Source organism: Cololabis saira, chromosome 20, assembly GCF_033807715.1.
Source record: "Cololabis saira isolate AMF1-May2022 chromosome 20, fColSai1.1, whole genome shotgun sequence".
Classification (NCBI taxonomy): domain Eukaryota; kingdom Metazoa; phylum Chordata; class Actinopteri; order Beloniformes; family Belonidae; genus Cololabis; species Cololabis saira.
In genome coordinates this window covers 30,817,788-30,838,633 of record NC_084606.1, presented here as the reverse complement: position 1 = coordinate 30,838,633, position 20,846 = coordinate 30,817,788, and the positions used below count along the sequence as shown (strand labels likewise).

Here is a 20,846-nt window from a genome sequence, read left to right as displayed (position 1 = left end):
TTTACGGGACGAAACCCATCCTCTGAAGCTGTCAATCATCAGTAGTGATTTCACAACAGACAGAGTAAGGACAAATGATTGATTTGTTTTACATTCATGTCACAAGTTATTTTCTTTCCTAAGTTTCTCTCAGGACACAAGTTTCCTTTTTCAACAGTTTGGTTTTAGCCTGATATTTAGTGAACAACTTAAAATTTTCCTCTCAATTTTGGAAACCCCAAACATTGAACAGACAGTTTTCCTGTCATAAACATCAGACAAACATTAGACAAACATAAACAAAACCATAAAAAAATCACTCCTAAGAAACCTCCTCTTGTTATTCTGTCGGGTCCGAAACCCCCGTGTTGGCCTTACGCACTGCCCCAGGCATAGTATTTTTAGAGGCCCCTATGCCTTCTTATAAAAATCGTGTCCCCGACCTGCTGCCAATCACCTCTTTCACTAACCTTCTTGTTAGTATACACAGAAATTTCACTCAAAAGAGGTCTCTCACCTAGTCTCCTAGTGCCTTCCCCTGGCTGGGAAATCTCGTCGTCTGGACTCTGGAACAGCGCAAGATCAACCTGGCCCCGTCCCTGAAGTCGGGAACCGGCTGTCGACAGATTTTTAGATGGCCCGTTGAATCTTACGCCACCCCAATCGTCGCAGCTCGAGAGATTCCCGGGTTTCGGCACCAAAATGTTAGGTTAAAAAGTCATCAACATACATTAATTAACTTAGAAAAAGACACCGGAGACTAGGAATGATTTTTCAGGTGCTCCTGCAGGAGGGGAAAGCAATACTGACAGAGGCAGCCCCCTGACAGCAAATGCTCCCCAAAGACCCTCCTTTGCAGGAAGCTATTTATTTGGTAAACTGACAGGAAACTTTGACCATATTTGGAAGACAACAGTAAATAGACATGAAATGGACATCTGGAAGAAAACGGGAAACATACAGAGGAACAGACATCGGGGTCAAAATGTCACACATGTGACATTTTCAGTTAAAGAGGTAAACAGAAGCTTAAAGTTTTTATAAACCATAGGTCGCTGAGGTTATATGCCCTCTGGGGCTGAAACAGGAACTCTGAACAGATGTGTGCAGGCTAACTTTACAAATACAATAGAACAGTTGTCCCAGGACAGTCCAAAAACCCCTGAGTATCTCTCAGGAAGTGGCCAACTGGCCATCTTATTCAGAGCATGTGATCGGTTTCAGGGCAAAGGTCAATTTGGGCCTCCTCCTGAACCCAGGAAATCTGGGACAGATGTGTCCATCTGACAATGGTTCATTGACAGACTGAGAAGTCAGCAGTTTTAACCTCCTGCGTGGCAGGCGAGAATTCTACCACTGAACTACCAATGCATGTCATGAGAATAACAGGCAGTTTTCTAATTCTGATTTTGGCAGTTTCACAGTGTTAAACTTGGATTAATCTCACACACATCTCTGTTTGGTATCGTTTTGAACTTATCCTACAAACAAAAAAGCGCTGTATCAGTAAAACTAAACACTGGTGTTAATTTGGACTGGAGTTTTTCCACGTTAAAATCTATCTTTGGTTGAAATGGTGGATTACTTTTAGGTGTCTCATCCACTGCTTTTAAGTGTCTCCAGCTCTTGCGGTCTTCTACACTAATATCAGCAGAAACCTAAAAAAAAAAGTAAATTTGACTTCCGTCCCGGGCGTGTTTTGCGACAAATGTGTCTTTACAGCGCCATGTAACACACCAATAACGAAGAAACTAACTCCCAGAGATAGAGCGAACATCATAGCAGATGTGACTTAAGAGACTGTAGAAAGTAATGATGGAAGGTAAAACGTGAGAAAGTCCTGAGAAAGCGATCTAACTAGAGTAAATCTTGGTTGTAAAAGTATTGTCAAAGTATCTTATCCTCCACACCTGTAAGCGGACCCCCTGAGCGGAAAACTGCAAAGGTTGCCTTGTGCTACCTGAAAAATGATATAGTTACTAACAATACAAAATGTAAAAACTAACTGAAACAGATGCTTACATTGTAGTTGTTTTTCCTGCTCCGTTGTGGCCAAGAAAAGATGTGATCTGACTCTCGTAGAAGTCCACGCTTAGTCCGTCCACTGCAAGCTTCTTCCCGGTCTTGTAGATTTTGACGAGGTTACGAATGGAGACCCCTGCTTTCATATTGGGTGGTGGCTTCTCCAGATATTCTTCAGAAACAAACATAAACATTCATAAACAGAGACTAGCAAAGATATAAGTGTTGTGTGAAGCCACACAATGATCACATTAGGTTTTAATAATACTGATTCCTACAAAAATGATGGAATAAATACTAGCCCTTATAAATAATAAAGATGGGAAACACAAAGGGAAACATATTTCCCCTTAACATTAAAATTTGAGTTGGAGTTGGGGTACAAAGGTTAGTAAAGAAAATGAAGCATTTACCATTTTGTGCACTGGAGTCTTTCAGCAGGTCGGGGTTTTCTTCAGTAGCTGGTTCTCTTCCACACCAATAAGCGGAAGTGAAAGGGAAGTACCACGGCTTAGGAATTCCATACTGGCCTGTGATCAGTCATGGACAATATAATTCATACTTTGATATAGTCTTGGCTCAATGGAATAACAGTAACTCATATTATGGTCCTCTCAGCTGATTGCCACAAATCTTGGGCTCTTTTAATTTGGACCCATGAGATAAACGTTATAACCAGTCTGGAAGGAGAGTCTTATTTGCTGTCGATTTCAGCAAGAGCTTAAATTACATTAGGACATCACTGTCTAGCATTTTTTTAAATACATACTTGGCAAAAGCATTCAAAAAGGCAGCAAAAGGTGGTTTTATATTTTATGAACAATGTCATTTTAATGTATCTGCTTCAAAATACTTACCTGGAAAGACATTTTCAATGTACCATGTGAGGACCCAATAAAAGGCAGCATCGAAGAGCATGATGACGATGGACACGATGAAGGTGTAGGGCTCGCCCTCCTCTGGACTTTTGCCAATGTTGTGCCACTGAATACCGATGCCTTGCTCCTCGTACTTGGAAAAGTTCTCGCAGCCAAAGCCGAAGGCCACACAGGACAATAAACTCTGGGAGGGATAGACATGGACATGGCATTGCTTTTCCATAGTTTTGGATTTCCCTAAAAAGTTGCAAGAACAAATTCTCTTAGACATTACACCATAAGGTGGAGACTGGTTTAGATTTAACCAGAAACTCAAGAGGCCACGTGTAACTTCAGGGTACGTGCCGTGATGTCACTGGTCAGGTCAATAAGAAGCAGTGATAATAATGATAGAGTATATGTGGACACTGGACTTTCATGGATCCGATCCTGACTCCAACATTTGCAGCTGGATTTCTGAACTTACATGAAGAACCTAAATAATCTCTCAGAGCTTTGTTTCACCTCTTGGTTTGGAGCCCTGAGTTCCTGACCGACAACAGGAGATGCGTGCGTTCATACCCAACCCAACCCCTCATGGAAACCTTGCAGAAATTTGACCAATAAGAAGACACCTAAGAGCTTCAAAACATTCAATCAAATCAGAAAAATCCTTAAGACAATATCACTGTGACAGTGTCCCTCATGTTTCTCTGCATCTTTTTAAATTAATTTTAAACTTCTTGGATGTATGATGGATGTGAAGCCATTGTTGAAATTTGGAAATAACCCTCTTATTTCCACTTTAAATACATCCAACATAACATCATTAGTTGTTATTGTTAATTTAAATCAGATAATAAGCAACTGGTTAGCAATTATCTAACATATGTAAACATATATTAAAAAAAAAACCAATATTGCCTAAACCTAATGGTCTTAAAGATAATTTTATTTTTAGACAATTTGTTTCAGTGGTTCAGTGATCTTTTATTTCTGAATTTAAGTGAAGTAATAAGAAAGATGGGCAGAGCAATGCATCAGCTGCAAACAAAGATTTGTCGGTGCTTTCATTCAGGGGGGAAACAACAAATGATGCTTTGCCCACGAGACATCATCTGCCATGGCCTCTCATTCCGCACTGCCATGCTGCCTGCCAGCTGTTTTATCACACCTCATTTGCTCGCGGCATTTATACTCCGGCAGAAGTGTTTGCTGAAGCTTGAGAGACGAATCGTCACGGTTTCCCGATGTTACACCGCCACACAGAGAAGCTCTGCAGGGATGCCAAACCTCTAGCCTGGCTGCTAGCACTGCTGGCAACTTCTGGCGCTGTCCTCCACCGCCCGTCTGCCAATCAGTCAGCAGATGAGGGCTGACAGCGGGGCCAGTGGGCGCCCATCCTTGACCTCTGTATGAATGGCTGACAAAACAACAGGAGCCACTCCTCTGGCTGTTGAGAAAAGGGCATGAGTTGGGAGGCGGTCAAAACAAGCCCCATCTATTGAACACATGTCAAAGTGGTGATTTAGACATCATTCAGCAGACTGTGGACTAAAAAAGGTCTATTGTTAAGAGGAAAAGTAATCAAGGTTGCTGCTTTTGTCCAGGACATTTTCAACAAGTACAGCTGGAATTACTGGCAAGAATGAGAGACTAGTGCCTTCCTGTCTAAAAACATTTCTTTTAAAGACTATTCAATATTCTGCAAACATTAAAATGTTTTTCTATTAAGGTGACTCCCATACATTTTCTACAGCCAACTGCCGCCTTAACTTAATCCCAATTCACCCTTTAGCTCTAAGCAAAACCCTTAAGTACTTTCTCTCTCATTAAAACTTGAATTTGGTAATCATGACGTCCCAAAAGGGGCCAAAGCAATTCGTGGACATCCCATTTAAGAAATAGCATTCACACAAACATCAGCGGGATGCTGTTACAGCTGAATGTTCAAGGCAGATACAGCTCCAGACTTCCATTGTGCATCATTCCTCTCACTCCTCGCTCCCTCTCGGGGTGTGTATGGTCTGAATAAATGCTCCACCAGCCCCTCATCCTTAGTAATTGATAACAAAAATAACCTTTAGTTGCAACCCTAAAGGAGGCCTTATATTCTAAAGAAAGTCAGCCACGTCACATAACTGGGGCTAGATGTAAAACCGCGGATCAAATTAATCAGATTCACCAAAGAAAAGCCTGAGAAGTCTCACACTAGCGGCAGGACAGTTCCAGTTTTCCTAGATCTTCAGGGAGTGGATGGATAATTTAAATTATCTCTAGTTTTTGAGAACAAAAGAGTTATAGTCGGTGTTTTGTTTATACCTCATTAAAAAAGGAAAGAAAAGGTCTCTGCAGTAGCCTGCAAGGGGGGCACTATACTCTGTCTGAAGCTCTCCTCCTCTCCGAGGTGAGACAAAGAGAGAAATTGCACACAGACATAATCATCTCTGATAGTGTGGAGGATAACCTGGATAGCAGTTTGGTCAGAAGATCTCTGCTCCTGTTAATTACAAGGCTGCAGGGCAATCCATCTAGCAGGGAGAAAATCTCAGCACCCTGTGAAGGCCCTAGAAATTGTATTTCGTACAGAGATTAAATACGTTTTTCTGTTTAACAGATAAAAAGAAGGTCTTACTAACTAGCACGCATTCAGTAAATAATAAATGACTGAAAATTCTTCTCTGCAAAAAAAAAATATATAATAACGCCATAACTTTGGAAGATCTACTCAAAGGGACAATTTCAGGTGACTGATGTGTTAGAACTGCCTTTTGGCCAAAACAAGTGCGTGAAGATGAAAGCTGAAAGCAGAGGTAACCTGTATCAGGCGGTCATGTGTGATGCCATGTCACACTGAAATAACGACACCGAGGCACGACAACAGCCACACACCTGATGCCACATTGGGGAAGTTGATATAAAAGAAAAGCATGGGGTGAATGCAATTCCTTGAGGATGCATGTGAACACACTGCAAAGATGGCTCAAGATGTTTTGTCTAAATTTGTCTGCAAGGCAAAAATTGAGGACAACTGATACATGTATCTGAGGTCACACAGAAAGGCTACACTGAAAGTTGAGCAACGGTACAGAATTTGTCCCTTATCCCCCAGCGATCAGGAGAAGATCCATAACTTCCTCGGAGAGTGTTTCTTGTCCTTCCTTGTTAGGAAATGTCATCACTTGAGCATAATCAGTTTTACAGAATTTCTGATTGAGGGCATAATATGACTATGACTTTTATGAATATTAAAAAACAATGTATAGAGACATCATGAGAAGTAAAACCATTTTCTGCAAGGCACTGAGTTGCAGTTTTAACATCACTGGACCCCCCCTTAATTCATTTGTAAGGCTCACAGCTCACAATTTATTATCGGGTGGCTTGCACAGACAATAGCAAATCCAAGACCGATATTACTGGCACTGGAGGTGAACCCGCTTCCATTCATGATAAGCAGCGCCAAAGAAAATCAGACTTGTGCTTGGATTTAAAAAGAACAGGAAATGGATAAGGAACAACCGTGACAGATAAAGTGTGATTAAAGTGAAAACATAACCTCAGAATCGAGGCAGCCCTCCCTCACGAGAACAGCAGGGGGAGATTTTAAAAACCATGCCAGAGCCTAAGATAGACTTACCACAGCAACCTTGGTCCCAAAACCCATGACGTCCCTCCAGGCGTAGCAGAGGACGTGCGGTAGGTAGAGGAGAAAGTAGATGAGGCCGCCGCACGCCGCTGCTAAGTTGGCCTTGGAGAAGAAGACGCTAATCAGGAAGCACTGAGAGATGGTGGTGAGGCAGAACACCAGGAGGAAGACAAAGATAACGGAGGGGTCGCTGTATTGTAGGACTTTGCCATACTGTGAACCAAAATTAGGAGAAATGAGGAGAGATTAGTTAATAGTACAATGCTTTCTTTGAGTTACAAGACATTATCAAAAAGGAAGGTTCAGAAAAAGTGATTATCATTGCTGATTGTTTTTCTAAAACTCATTGGAGTTGGCCAGGAGACCAGACGAATTTGAGACCAAAGGTTTCAGAATTCGCCTGTCCTCTCTCTTCCTCTCAGTCAAAATGATTTCCATCCAGCCACTCCTGCAGTTGTGAGAAGTGGAGAACATGCAAAGGACGCCCACAGAGGTCATCGCACATTCTGTTGCAGGTGAACGCTGGGATCATCTGGTGGAAATCAAACAATTAACTGAGAGGTTCCAGGCTAACTCACTTGGTACGGCTATGTCAGGCCAGGCAGAGTAAAACACTCAAACACATGATTTGATGGTCTTGAGACGTGCCACTCTTTTACCCTGCCTGTTTGACAAAAGGATCCTTCTCTAATGTCAGAGAGCGGCTAATGAATCCAACAGGTCTTTACAATTGTGCACCATGTTGCTGGTGCCTTCTCTGAGATTGGTTTGTATTAGTTGCCCCGTTCACACAGCCAGTTAGTCCCAGCCCTGGAGCGCCTTTATTCCACCTCACCGTGTTGTGTGAATTCCAATAAGGTAGAATGGTGTCATTTTGTGTTCCACCCTGCGAGGCTGTAACAAGCAGGTTTTCCTTTTGTTTTTGATTTGTGCAAAACCGAGATATCGCGAAGAAAAACCTGTAATGGAAAATGCTTTCATGTGGGGTTTTTCAGACGTGTTGACGTGCAATGGAAACGATTTCTTCGCATTTGCACATCTTTTGCCACGGTGGATGTGACGTAGTCGGCTAATCTAAAGTCATCAAAGTCTAGTTTCCTGCTGTTTTTGGCCTCATTGATACAATGAAGCCTTGCTATAACACTACTTAATCATTATGCACTACTGCATTACCAATGGGATTTGCCGCTGAATAATCAATTAATCATGAAATTGATCAAATTGATCATGTGCTGCCTTCGTCTTCTGTTGACTATTTTCAAGAGATTCGAGAGTTGAGATTTTCTTTTTCTTTGTTTTTATTAAGTCTCGCAGGAAAAGATATGGAGCGTTACGAAGAGTTACGAGAGAGAGAACTAGGACAGTTATGCAGATACAATTGGAATGTTTTGTGAAAGCACCCACTGGGGAGGGAATGCTGCATTTTTGGGGAAACATTGTGGATGCACAGTTGGCGAGTGGAGGTGGATTGAAGAAGGGGCTCTCCAGTGTTTCTCTACCACAACTGCTGTGTGAAAGTGGCCTGTGTCAAGTACAGCTTAATTTGGGTCAAATTAAATCATCACATTTTCCTGCCAAAGTTTCACTTCTTGTCATTGTAACTGAAGATCACTTTTCTTTAGTAAAGTTGATGGCCCAAACTCTCTAAAAGTATCGTTGGATCCTTTTATAGCCACTCTTAAATCATTGTTAAATCACCTTGAGAATAAGAGTAAGGAGCACAGCGCTGACGGCCAGCGGCAGAACGCTGGACACGGCCCAGCTCAGCCAATAGATGCCACTCCTCAGGCCCATGATCATCACTGTCTCCTTCAGTCTGGCCTCTTTCTCAGCAACAATACCCTTAACGATCATGGCCACCGAATAGATCCAGGCTAAAGTCATGTATAAGGGAATAGAGCTTGCCAGCGAGCGGAGGAACCTGAAAGGTGGAGGAACCAGACCAGAGAGACGATGACGCGTTTTAAGGATTTGCCATAACAAGAAACTGTATTCAAATCTCATAATGATGTCTAATCATGATCTTTCTTTCACCTGCACTATAATGATATCTTAGAATTCAAAATGGGTGGATATATCTAGTTGTCATGAGAGCTTTAAACTGGATAAGGGAGGAGCAAAAAAATAATACTTAGGCCTTGTACCTTGGTTCTCAAACACCTAAAGATAAGTCATTTGATCATTGGTTATGTATTCAGCCATCTGTATTATAATAGGCAGAATGAATGTTTCATCAGACATGAAAGGATAACGGAAAAAGTACATTTCTCGGAAGGAAAACTAAATCTTTTCATGATAGGTCGCCCATTCTGAGAGGTGTCTGGTGTGGAAAGGTCAGCACTGGAGACTGATAAGTTGTTAGACCTGTGAGGAGAGGCAAAGGTGGAGGGGGTCATGCAATGTTCCATCTCAAAAAATGTCACGCAAAAGTTCCACCTGATGCATCTCTTTTTGTCTTTGAAGCTTGTATTGTATGCACTGCTTCCCATATGGTATGTAACGAAGGCGCCTTTCCTGACATAGGTGTTTTTTATTTTTTCACTACATGGATCATGCTTTCATGTAGCAGCTTTTTTTTTTTTTTTTTTTAGTTTTCCACATGTGGTAGAGAAAGAAGGTTCTTTAGGTTTTCAGCAACGATAACACCAGCAATGTTTACAACTTGATACACCGTAAGGCAAAGGACGCAGGAGAAATCGCCTGATTTACAACATTAAGAGATGCGGATTAGGAATGGGCGATATTTTACCGTTCACGATATACCGTCAAAAAGTCCCCACAGTAAGAATTTGTCATCTCGCGGTAAAAACGATAAATTCCCGTTGATGACGTTTTTGTGTGAAGCCTGAATTATGGTTCTGCATTAAATCGACGCACAACGTACGTGTGCGTGAAAGAAGGAAGGAAGAAAGGAAGGAACCTAAAAAAAGGACGAAAGAAAGAAATACATGAGCTAGAAAAAAAGAAAGAAAGAAAGAAATGAGCCTGAAAGAAAGAAAGAAATATATGAGCCAGAAAAAAAGAAAGAAAGAAAGAAAGAAATACATGAGCCAGAAAAAAAGAAAGAAAGAAAGAAAGAAATACATGAGCTAGAAAGAAAGAAAGAAAGAAAGAAAGAAAGAAAGAAAGAAAGAAAGAAAGAAAGAAAGAAAGAAAGAAAGAAAGAAAGAAAGAAAGAAAGAAAGAAAGAAAGAAAGAAAGAAAGAAAGAAAGAAAGAAAGAAAGAAAGAAAGAAAGAAAGAAAGAAAGAAAGAAAGAAAGAAAGAAAGGACGTTTAGTAGCATTTAGTATTCGTTTAGTAGTATTTAGTATCTTTTACAGCAGTGTTTTGGGGGCTCCAAAGACTGAATGTGGTGATAGATTTATAGTTACAAAGGTGGAGTTGTATTGGTATTTTTTTTTTAATCGTCATTTTTATCGTTATCGGGATAAATGCCAGAAATTATCGTGATACATTTTTTAGTCCATCCCTAACTCGGATCACCAAATGCAAAGATGATAAAAACATCTGGAAGATGGCTTTGTGATGCTGAAATAGGAATAACGAGGTTTGAACAGCCACTTTTCTCAAACAAACACCCTGGTTCATGCAAGCTGATGTCAGAGACACGTCTGGGAACAGCGTAAATAAATCCCCTGGATGCCAAATGGTAAATGCATTACCTCCATCATAATGGAGGAGAAAACAAGTGTAAAATGACAGAGGACTCAGGTGCAAACGACAAACCTGCTTGTTGTCAGACCTAATCCAGATACAGCCTTTTGATAATTACCATTTGATTTGCCATTATTATTAATGTGCTGAAAATGGCTGGGAAATTATCATTTAGAATAGGCCTGTGATCTGAATGCACATGATGCCTGCTTGCTCCTCTAAGGCACTCAACTAACTCAATTTATTGTTATTAATGTTTACAAACTGTTGATGGCTTGCAAACACATTAGGCTGATGGGAAATTACATTTCACCCAGCTGTTCAAATATCAGTTTTTATTTACCAGCCGCATTTTCCAATTAAACTGGAGAAATTGATTAGGCCAATCTACAAGAACCATCTTTTTTTTTATTACATTAAGTATGCCCACAAAACAAGGAGTTGTTGAAGGATACGCTCTCGCTAACCGAGATGGAAAAAATAATGCCGCTATGCTGTATGTCACAAAAGGCATGAATAGACTTCTTTGTAAGACCGTGCAGGCTTTTGGTTGATTCCTAATTAATCCTTAAGCTGATGGACAGTCCTACAGAAAAGAAAAGGCTTCTATATGTTGACAAACCTTTGTTTCTAATGTTAGATTAATACATAAACAGCTAAATGAAATCTAGTCAATATCCACAGCAAAGACTTGACAAAAAAAGAAAAAGATTGTTAAATAATACCAAATTGTTAATGGCAATTCAAAATATATTTAGAAATAATCAAAAATGAAGCAAATGTTTTCCCTATACTGCACAGTGTGCTGATGATTATTGATCAAGGACAAACAACAACTGTATAAATGTAATGTTGAACATTTAAATCAGTGGCTAAACTAATTACTATCTGCAGAACAATCGACAACAATGACATCTTTTAAAAGTTTTTACATCAATCCAGACGATTTGTTAAACAGTAATAAGCAAGAGTAATATGTTACGGTGGTTACTTTAACCAGATGTCAATACTTTACTACATTACCGAGCAAATTAGATGCAACACGGTGGAAAACATTACATAGCATCCTACTAGCAAAAGGCAATCAATCTTGAATCCACATATAAACATATGAGGCGCAAAACATTTTCTTCTCCAAATTACAAAAGAGAAATGAATCAAATATTTCCGGAGATCACAGGAGATACAATAAAATACAGCTCAGGTTTTGGTGGCATGCTTGATTAAAACCAGCTGATTTGAAGAATTCCAGATCGTGATCCGATTCTGTGCTCATTAACTGGTGATTAACTCCAGTGAGAGTACCCAAAACACAAAGCATGATTAGTTCCCTGTCCTGAGTGACCTGCGTGGTCACAAAAGTTTAGTTGGTTGGGTGTGTTTAGACAGATGCTCATTTTCTAGGTTGTGCTGCAAATTATTAGCTCCTAAATCAAAACAAATGTGCACTCAAATTAACATTTAAATGTTCAATTTCAGTGTGTTTTTGTCCTTGTTACAAGAACACCCAGTATTACGGATGTTCAAATATTCAAGCTCTCTGTGCATCGCTTTCATACTGCATGCTTTGTGTTTTGATATTCTCCATTGGGCGACTCTTTTACTGACCTTAACCATGACACTTATAAGCACACAAGGAACCGTGAGCAGAACAATGTTCTCGATGAACCTTGCCGACCAGAGGGCGCCGTTCTGAATGCCAACGGCGCGAAGCACTTCCTTGAGCCGGAGCTCCTTCTCCCACACCAGGCCTTTGATGGTCATGCACACAGAGTACATGAAAGCCAGCACCAGGAACATGGGGAGGATGCTTCCAATACTCTGTATGAAGCTGGGTATAGAGGGAAGCAATCAAAAAGATCAGAGGCGTGTGCTCACAAAGGGACTGCGGAGTCCCAGACGGATGCCCGCTTTCGTTTTAATCTTCTCCCTCTGTGTACATGTTGGAAGATGTTGGAAACGCACACGCCTTAACGGCAAGTTGCTGATACAAACAAAGTCAACTTTCGACTGTAAAACAAAGGAACATGCTTAATGAGGATTTTAGGCTCTGAAAAAAGTTTTTTTTTTTTTACATTTTACCAAAAGCCATAACTGGACTAATTAAGAGTAAAGATTCACTTTGACTTTTTTATTTTGTTCCTTTTATTCTTTTACATCCTTCAGTTTAATCAATAATAGATCATAACTGCATGGTGAAACTGAATCGTCTGCCCTTTATATATCTAAAAGAAATTAGGAAGAGTCGTTGTCCTTATCACTCGGTCAAAACAAAATGCTAAATGTTGCACTGATTATTGACATATCCATCTCTTCCTAATCAATCCCAGGAATCTAAGCAACAGCCTCATCAGAATGTGCTGCTCTTCTTCCTCTCCAGTGAATGTGCCATGCTTGAAAAACTTCTCAAGACAGCTTTTCTGTTTCTTGCTGCCGGGCTGGCTCTGGTTGTAATTAGCACTACAGCCCATCAATTAAATGCTGATTGTGAGGTGAGGCACCCGCCAAGAAAAGGGAGGTTAGGAGCTTTTTTTAATGAATCAAGTTTGAGTCACTTCAAGAAAACTGTTTCTCAAGTGCTGCAGTTATGTCGTAAGGTTTTTGTTCCACGTTTTGTATTGATTATGTATCAAATAGGGGTGTAACGATACACTAATCTCACGATACGGTACGATACACGATATTGAGGTCACGATAACGATACGATATTATAGCAGTATTTTTTTAACAACCTTGATAGAGGAACATATGACTGGAAAAAATTGTCTTTTATTTGAAAGACACAAAATACAAAACGATGCTGTGTGTTTGCCCTATTGTTACAGTTTGTAATGCTTTATAACTGTTTAAGTTTTAAAGAAGAAAGAAAGCCAGGCCAAACATTTTCCACAAACTGAACTAAAAGTAAATGTCAGGTTTGCATTATGCATCTTCAGTTTCATACAAGTAAAACTATTTTGCCACAAACTGAATTCTCTCATGTATGATTTGACTTTTTTCTTTTCCAGAAATGTAACAACTAAAATTAAATAAATAAAAGTAAATAAATAGATACAATTTTACACCATAAAAAAGATTGATTCATGCTCACCTTATAAGTGTAAGAGGAGATTTATTTTTGTTAAGAAGGTTATTTTGGTAATTTAGGGTTCATTATTAGGGCCCGAGCACCTTCAGTGCGAAGGCCCTATTGTATCTGTAGGAATTTTTATTATTAGGGCCCGAGCACCTTCAGTGCGAAGGCCCTATTGTATCTGTAGGAATTCTTCGCGTTATTATTATTAGGGCCCGAGCACCTTCAGTGCGAAGGCCCTATTGTATTTGCAGGAATTTTTATTATTATTATTAGGGCCCGAGCACTTGCAGTGCGAAGGCCCTATTGTATCTGTAGGAATTCTTCGCGTTATTATTATTATTATTATTATTATTATTTTTCTGACGAAAGGAGGGCCTTTTTGCCCCCCTAAACGTGCCCAAAAAGTCACCAAATTTTGCATGCAAGGCAGGCCTGGCGAAAAATTTGATATTTAATGGTTTGCATTAATGGGCGTGGCAAAATGGCTCAACAGCGCCCCCTTGAAAACTTTGTGCCTCAAGCCCCACGATACGGTTTGACGTACATGCACGAAAATCGCTACACACCTGTATCATGGCACAACTTCAAGAAAAGTCTCTTGGAGCCATGGCCGAAACCGAACAGGAAGTCGGCCATTTTGAATTAATTGTGTAATTTTGGCGCAATTTATGCCCTTCCTTCGGCAGTTAATACGGCCCGAACCGTAACGTGCCCCCAAGTGTGTTATACATCAAAATGTGCGTCTCCATCCTCCGACACCACGCATTACTTTTCTCTTTCAAAAGCGTTACCGTGGCGACGCTAGACGACAAAAAGCGCGCCCACCCTTCATCTGATTGGTTCGACAGAAAAAACTTTGCGCCTCAAGCCCCATAATACGCTTTGACGTACATGAACGAAAATCGGTACACACCTGTATCATGTCGCAACTTAAAGAAAAGTCTCTTGGCGCCATGGCCGAAACCGAACAGGAAGTCGGCCATTTTGAACATTCTGAATTAATCGCGTAATTTTGGAGCAATATATGCCATTCCTTCGAGGATTAATACGGCCCGAACCGTATCGTGCACCCAGATGTGTTATACAACAAAATGTGCGTCTCCATCCTGCGACTACACGCATTACTTTTCTCTTTCAAAAGTGTTACCGTGGCGACGCTAGACGCCAACAAGCGCACCCCCCCTTCATCTGATTGGTCCATATTTGATAGTTCCCCAAAAGGCACCAAATTTGGCATGCAAGCCAGGCCTGGCGGTAAATTTGATATTTTATGGTTTACATTAATGGGCGTGCCAAAATGGCTCAACAGCGCCCCCCGGAAACATTTGTGCCTCAAGCCCCACGATACGGTTTGACGTACATGCACGAAAATCGCTACACACCTGTATCATGGCACAACTTCAAGAAAAGTCTCTTGGAGCCATGGCCGAAACCGAACAGGAAGTCGGCCATTTTGAATTAATTGTGTAATTTTGGCGCAATTTATGCCATTCCTTCGGCAATTAATACGGCCCAAACCGTAATGTGCACCCAGGTGTGTTATACATCAAAATGTGCGTCTCCATCCTGGGACTACACGCATTACTTTTCTCTTTCAAAAGCATTACCGTGGCGACGCTAGACACCAAAAAGCGCGCCCCCCTTCATGTGATTGGTCCATATTTGATAGTTCTCCAAAAGTAATCAAATTTTGCATGCAAGTCAGACTTGGCGATACATTTGATATTTCATGGTTTGCATTAATGGGCGTGGCCTAACGGCTCAACAGCGCCCCCTAGAATACTTTTATCTGCCATAACTTTTGAATGGTTTGACATAGGAAGTTGTGGGTGGTGTCATGGGACTCAGTAATGAGTCCTTAAGCTTCGTTGGCCTTAATTAGCCCCGCCCCTTCTTCTGACTGGTTGTCCCTTTTTTCTGCTATAACTTTTTAATGGTTTGACTCCCGCTTCCTGATTCAAACGTCTGCCGGCCCCGCCCCCCGACCAATCAGTGGCGAGTAGGGTGATGACGACCCCGCCCCCCGACCAATCAGTGGCGAGTAGGGTGATGACGGCCCCGCCCCCCGACCAATCAGCTGTTGTAATGTGGTGACGTTAGAAATAGTCCCGTGCTCAGCCCGGTTAGAACCGCGGTAGAATTGTTACAGAAAAAGTAATAATAAAATAGTAGTGTTTTACTAATATTTATACCTTACAAATATTTAAAAAATTAAGAAAAAAAGGTTCCAGACATTATATCGCTATCTTGGTCTCTCCTAAGCCAGTAAGTCAATTTGAGGTATCAGCTGAGATATAGCTCAACCAGATCATTGCGATCTTTGGTGCCGGTGGTTGGGAGTTCGAGCCTGGCAGGATGCTGAAATTTTTGTAAGCAAATTTTGTGTTTTTTTTACATCAAGATGTGCGTCTCTTTCCTGCGACGACGCACATTACTTTTCTCTTTCAAAAGTGTTACCGTGGCGACGCTAGACGTGAAAAAGCGCTCGTCCCCTTCATCTGATTGGTCCATATTTGATAGTTCTCCAAAAGTCACCAAATTTTGCATGCAAACCAGGCCTGGTGATACATTTGATATTAAATGGTTTGCATTAATGGGCGTGGCCTAACGGCTCAACAGCGCCCCCTAGAATACTTTTATCTGCCATAACTTTTGAATGGTTTGACATAGGAAGTTGTGGGTGGTGTCATGGGACTCAGTAATGAGTCCTTAAGCTTCGTTGGCCTTAATTAGCCCCGCCCCTTCTTCTGATTGGTTGTCCCTTTTTTCTGCTATAACTTTTTAATGGTTTGACTCCCGCTTCCTGATTCAAACGTCTGCCGGCCCCGCCCCCCGACCAATCAGTGGCGAGTAGGGTGATGACGGCCCCGCCCCCCGACCAATCAGTGGCGAGTAGGGTGATGACGGCCCCGCCCCCCGACCAATCAGCTGTTGTAATGTGGTGACGTTAGAAATAGTCCCGTGCTCAGCCCGGTTAGAACCGCGGTTGAATGGTTACAGAAAAAGTAATAATAAAATAGTAGTGTTTTACTAATATTTATACCTTACAAATATTTAATAAATTAGGAAAAAAAGGTTCGGGACATTATATCGCTATCTTGGTCTCTCCTAAGCCAGTAAGTCAATGTGAGGTATCAGCTGAGATATAGCTCAACCAGATCATTGCGGTCTTTGGTGTCGGTGGTTGGGAGTTCGAGCCTGGCAGGATGCTGAAATTTTTGTAAGCAAATTTTGTGTTTTTTTTTACATCAAGATGTGCGTCTCTTTCCTGCGACGACGCACATTACTTTTCTCTTTCAAGGCTGTATGCCGAAAATTTTGTAAGCAAATGTTTGTGTTTTTTTTTATCAAGATGTGCGTCTCTTTCCTGCGACGACGCACATTACTTTTCTCTTTCAAAAGTGTTACCGTGGCGACGCTAGACGTGAAAAAGCGCTCGTCCCCTTCATCTGATTGGTCCATATTTGATAGTTCTCCAAAAGTCACCAAATTTTGCATGCAAGGCAGGCTTGGCGATAAATTTGATATTTCATGGTTTGCATTAATGGGCGTGGCCTAACGGCTCAACAGCGCCCCCTAGAATACTTTTCTCTGCCATAACTTTTGAATGGTTTGACATAGGAAGTTGTGGGTGGTGTCATGGGACTCTGTAATGAGTCCTTCACCTTCATTGGCCTGAATTAGCCCCGCCCCTTCCTCTGATTGGTTGTTCCTTTTTTCTGCTATAACTTTTGAATGGTTTGACATAGAGAGTCGTGGGTGGTGTCATTTCTGATATGCTTATGGGGGGCGGTGGACGTGAGTGCGAGGGCCCGTTCATCGCTGCTTGCAGCTTTAATTATTATTATTATTATTATTTTCCTGACAAAGTGATGGCCTTTTTGCCCCCCTTAACATGCCCAAAAAGTCACCAAATTTTGCACCCAAGTCAGGCCTGGCGAAAAATTTGATATTTAATGGTTTGCATTAATGGGCGTGGCAAAATGGCTCAACAGCGCCACCTAGAAAACTTTGTGCCTCAAGCCCCACGATACGGTTTAACGTACATGCACGAAAATCGGTACACACCTGTATCATGGCGCAACTGAAAGAAAAGTCTCTTGGCGTCATGCCCGAAACCAAACAGGAAGTCGGCCATTTTGAATTAGTCGTGTCATTTTGGCGAAATTTATGCCATTCTTTCGAAAGTTAATTCAGCCCGAACCGTAACGTGCACCCAGGTGTGTTATACATCAAAATGTGCGTCTCCATCCTGCGACAACACGCATTACTTTTCTCTTTCAAAAGCGTTACCGTGGCGACGCTAGACGCCAAAAAGCGCGCCCACCCTTCATCTGATTGGTTTGACAGAAAAAACTTTGTGCCTCAAGCCCCATAATACGGTGTGACGTACATGAAGGAAAATCGGTACACACCTGTATCATGTCACAACTTAAAGAAAAGTCTCTTGGCGCCATGGCCTAAACCGAACAGGAAGTCGGCCATTTTGAACATTCTGAATTAATCGCGTAATTTTGGAGCAATATATGCCATTCCTTCGAGAGTTAATTCAGCCCGAACCGTATCGTGAACCCAGATGTGTTATACATCAAAATGTGCGTCTCCATCCTGCGACTACACGCATTACTTTTCTCTTTCAAAAGTGTTACCGTGGCGACGCTAGACGCCAACAAGCGCAACCCCCCTTCATCTGATTTGTCCATATTTGATAGTTCCCCAAAAGGCACCAAATTTGTCATGCAAGCCAGGCCTGGCGATAAATTTGATATTTTATGGTTTGCATTAATGGGCGTGGCAAAATGGCTCAACAGCGCCCCCCGGAAAACTTTGTGCCTCAAGCCCCACAATACGGTTTGACGTACATGCACGAAAATCGCTACACACCTGTATCATGGCACAACTTAAAGAAAAGTCTCTTGGAGCCATGGCCGAAACCGAACAGGACGTCGGCCATTTTGAATAAATTGTGTCATTTTGGCGAAATTTATGCCATTCCTTCGGCAGTTAATTCAGCCCGAACCGTAACGTGCACCCAGGTGTGTTATACATCAAAATGTGCGTCTCCATCCTGCGACACCACGCATTACTTTTCTCTTTCAAAAGCGTTACCGTGGCGACGCTAGACGCCAAAAGGCGCGCCCCCCCTTCATGTGATTGGTCCATATTTGATAGTTCTCCAAAAGTCACCAAAGTTTGCATGCAAGCCAGGCCTGGCGATACATTTGATATTTCATGGTTTGCAATTAATGGGCGTGGCTAACGGTTCAACAGCGCCCCCTAGAATACTTTTCTCTGCCATAACTTTTGAATGGTTTGACATAGAGAGTTGTGGGTGGTGTCATGGGACTCTGTAATGAGTCCTTAAGCTTCGTTGGCCTTAATTAGCCCCGCCCCTTCTTCTGATTGGTTGGCCCGATTTTCTGCTATAACATTGGAATGGTTTGACATAGAGAGTCCTGGGTGGTGTCATCAGATTCTTTATGGAGTCCTTGACCTTCATTGGCCAGAATTAGCCCCGCCTCTTCTTCTGATTGGTTGTCCCTTTTTTCTGCCATAACTTTTGAATGGTTTAACATAGAGAGTCGTGGGTGGTGTCATGGGACTCTGTAATGAGTTCTTAAGCTTCGTTGGCCTTAATTAGCCCCGCCCCTTATTCTGATTGGTTGTCCTAATTTTCTGCTATAACTTTGGAATGGTTTGACATAGAGAGTCCCGCTTCCTGATTCAAACATCTGCCGGCCCCGCCCCCCGACCAATCAGTGGCGAGTAGGGTGATGACGGCCCCGCCCCCCGACCAATCAGTGGCGAGTATGGTGATGACGGCCCCGCCCCCCGACCAATCAGTGGCGAGTAGGGTGATGACGGCCCCGCCCCCCGACCAATCAGTTCCCTGTAATGTGGTGACCTCAGAAATATTCCCGGCTCAGCCCGGTTACAACCTTGGCAGAATGGTTACAGAAAAAGTAATAATTAAAATAGTAGGGTTTTACTAATATTTATAACTTACAAATATTAAAAAAATTAGGAAAAAAAAGTTCCAGACATTTTATCGCTATGTTGGTCTGTCCTAAGCCAGTAGGTCAAATGAAAGGAATAGCTGAGACTTAGCTCAGCCAGAATATTGCGGTCTTTGGTGCCAGAGGTTGGGAGTTCAAGCCTGGCAATATGCCCGAAACTTTTGTCAGCAATTTTTGTGTTTTTTTTACATCAAAATGTTCGTCTCTGTCCTGTGACGACGCACATTACTTCTCTCTTTCAAAAGTGTTACCGTGGCGACGCTAGACACGAAAAAGCGCTCGTCCCATTCATCTGATTGGTCCATATTTGATAGTTCTCCAAAAGTCACCAAATTTTGCATGCAAGCCAGGCCTGGCGATACATTTGATATTTCATGGTTTGCATTAATGGGCGTGGCCTAACGGCTCAACAGCGCCCCCTAGAATACTTTTCTCTGCCATAACTTTTGAATGGTTTGACATAAAGAGTCGTGGGTGGTGTCATGGGACTCGGTATTGAGTCCTTGACCTTCATTGGCCTGAATTAGCCCCGCCCCTTCTTCTGATTGGTTGTCCCGATTTTCTGCCATAACTTTTGAATGGTTTGACATAGAGAGTCGTGGGTGGTGTCATCAGACTCTGTATGGAGTCCTTGACCTTCATTGGCCTAAATTAGCCCCGCCCCTTCTTCTGATTGGTTGTTCCTTTTTTCTGCTATAACTTTTGAATGGTTTGACATAGAGAGTCTTGGGTGGTGTCATTTCTGATATGCTTATGGGGGGCGGTGGACGTGAGTGCGAGGGCCCGTTCATCGCTGCTTGCAGCTTTAATTATTATTATTATTATTTTTCTGACGAAAGGAGGGCCTTTTTGCCCCCCTAAACGTGCCCAAAAAGTCACCAAATTTTGCACGCAAACCAGGCCTGGCGAAAAATTTGATATTTTATGGTTTGCATTAATGGGCGGGGCAAAATGGCTCAACAGCGCCCCCCGGAAAACTTTGTGCCTCAAGCCCCACAATACGGTTTGACGTACATGCACGAAAATCAGTACACACCTGTATCATTGCACAACTTAAAGAAAAGTCTCTTGGAGTCATGCCCGAAACCGAACAGGAAGTCGGCCATTTTGAATTAATCGTGTCACTTTGGCGCAATTTATGCCATTCCTTCGAGAGTTAATTCAGCCCGAACCGTATCGTGAACCCAGGTGTGTTATACATCAAAATGTGCGTCTCCATCCTGCGACTACACGCATTACTTTTCTCTTTCAAAATTGTTACCGTGGCGACGCTAGAAGCCAAAAAGCGCACCCCCCCTTCATCTGATTGGTCCATATTTGATAGTTCCCCAAAAGGCACCAAATTTGGCATGCAAGCCAGGCCTGGCGATAAATTTGATATTTCATGGTTTGCATTAATGGGCGTGGCAAAATGGCTCAACAGCGCCCCCCGGAAAACTTTGTGCCTCAAGCCCCACAATACGGTTTGACGTACATGCACGAAAATCGCTACACACCTGTATCATGGCACAACTTAAAGAAAACTCTCTTGGAGCCATGGCCGAAACCGAACAGGATGTCGGCCATTTTGAATAAATTGTGTCATTTTGGC

At 42.1% G+C, this 20,846-nt stretch overlaps 1 protein-coding gene across 1 annotated transcript in view; it reads right to left on the bottom strand.

Moving 5' to 3' along the window:
- LOC133420618 (phospholipid-transporting ATPase ABCA1-like) overlaps positions 1 to 20,846 on the bottom strand; it is a 278,328-nt gene that overhangs the window by 174,245 nt on the left and 83,237 nt on the right. The window contains exons 15-19 of the mRNA XM_061710356.1: positions 11,771 to 11,993; positions 6,499 to 6,720; positions 2,859 to 3,063; positions 2,415 to 2,531; positions 2,002 to 2,173 (exon numbers count right to left, since the gene is read on the bottom strand). Coding sequence (XP_061566340.1) covers positions 2,002 to 2,173; positions 2,415 to 2,531; positions 2,859 to 3,063; positions 6,499 to 6,720; positions 11,771 to 11,993 — 939 coding nt within the window. The remainder of the gene's footprint in view (positions 1 to 2,001; positions 2,174 to 2,414; positions 2,532 to 2,858; positions 3,064 to 6,498; positions 6,721 to 11,770; positions 11,994 to 20,846) is intronic.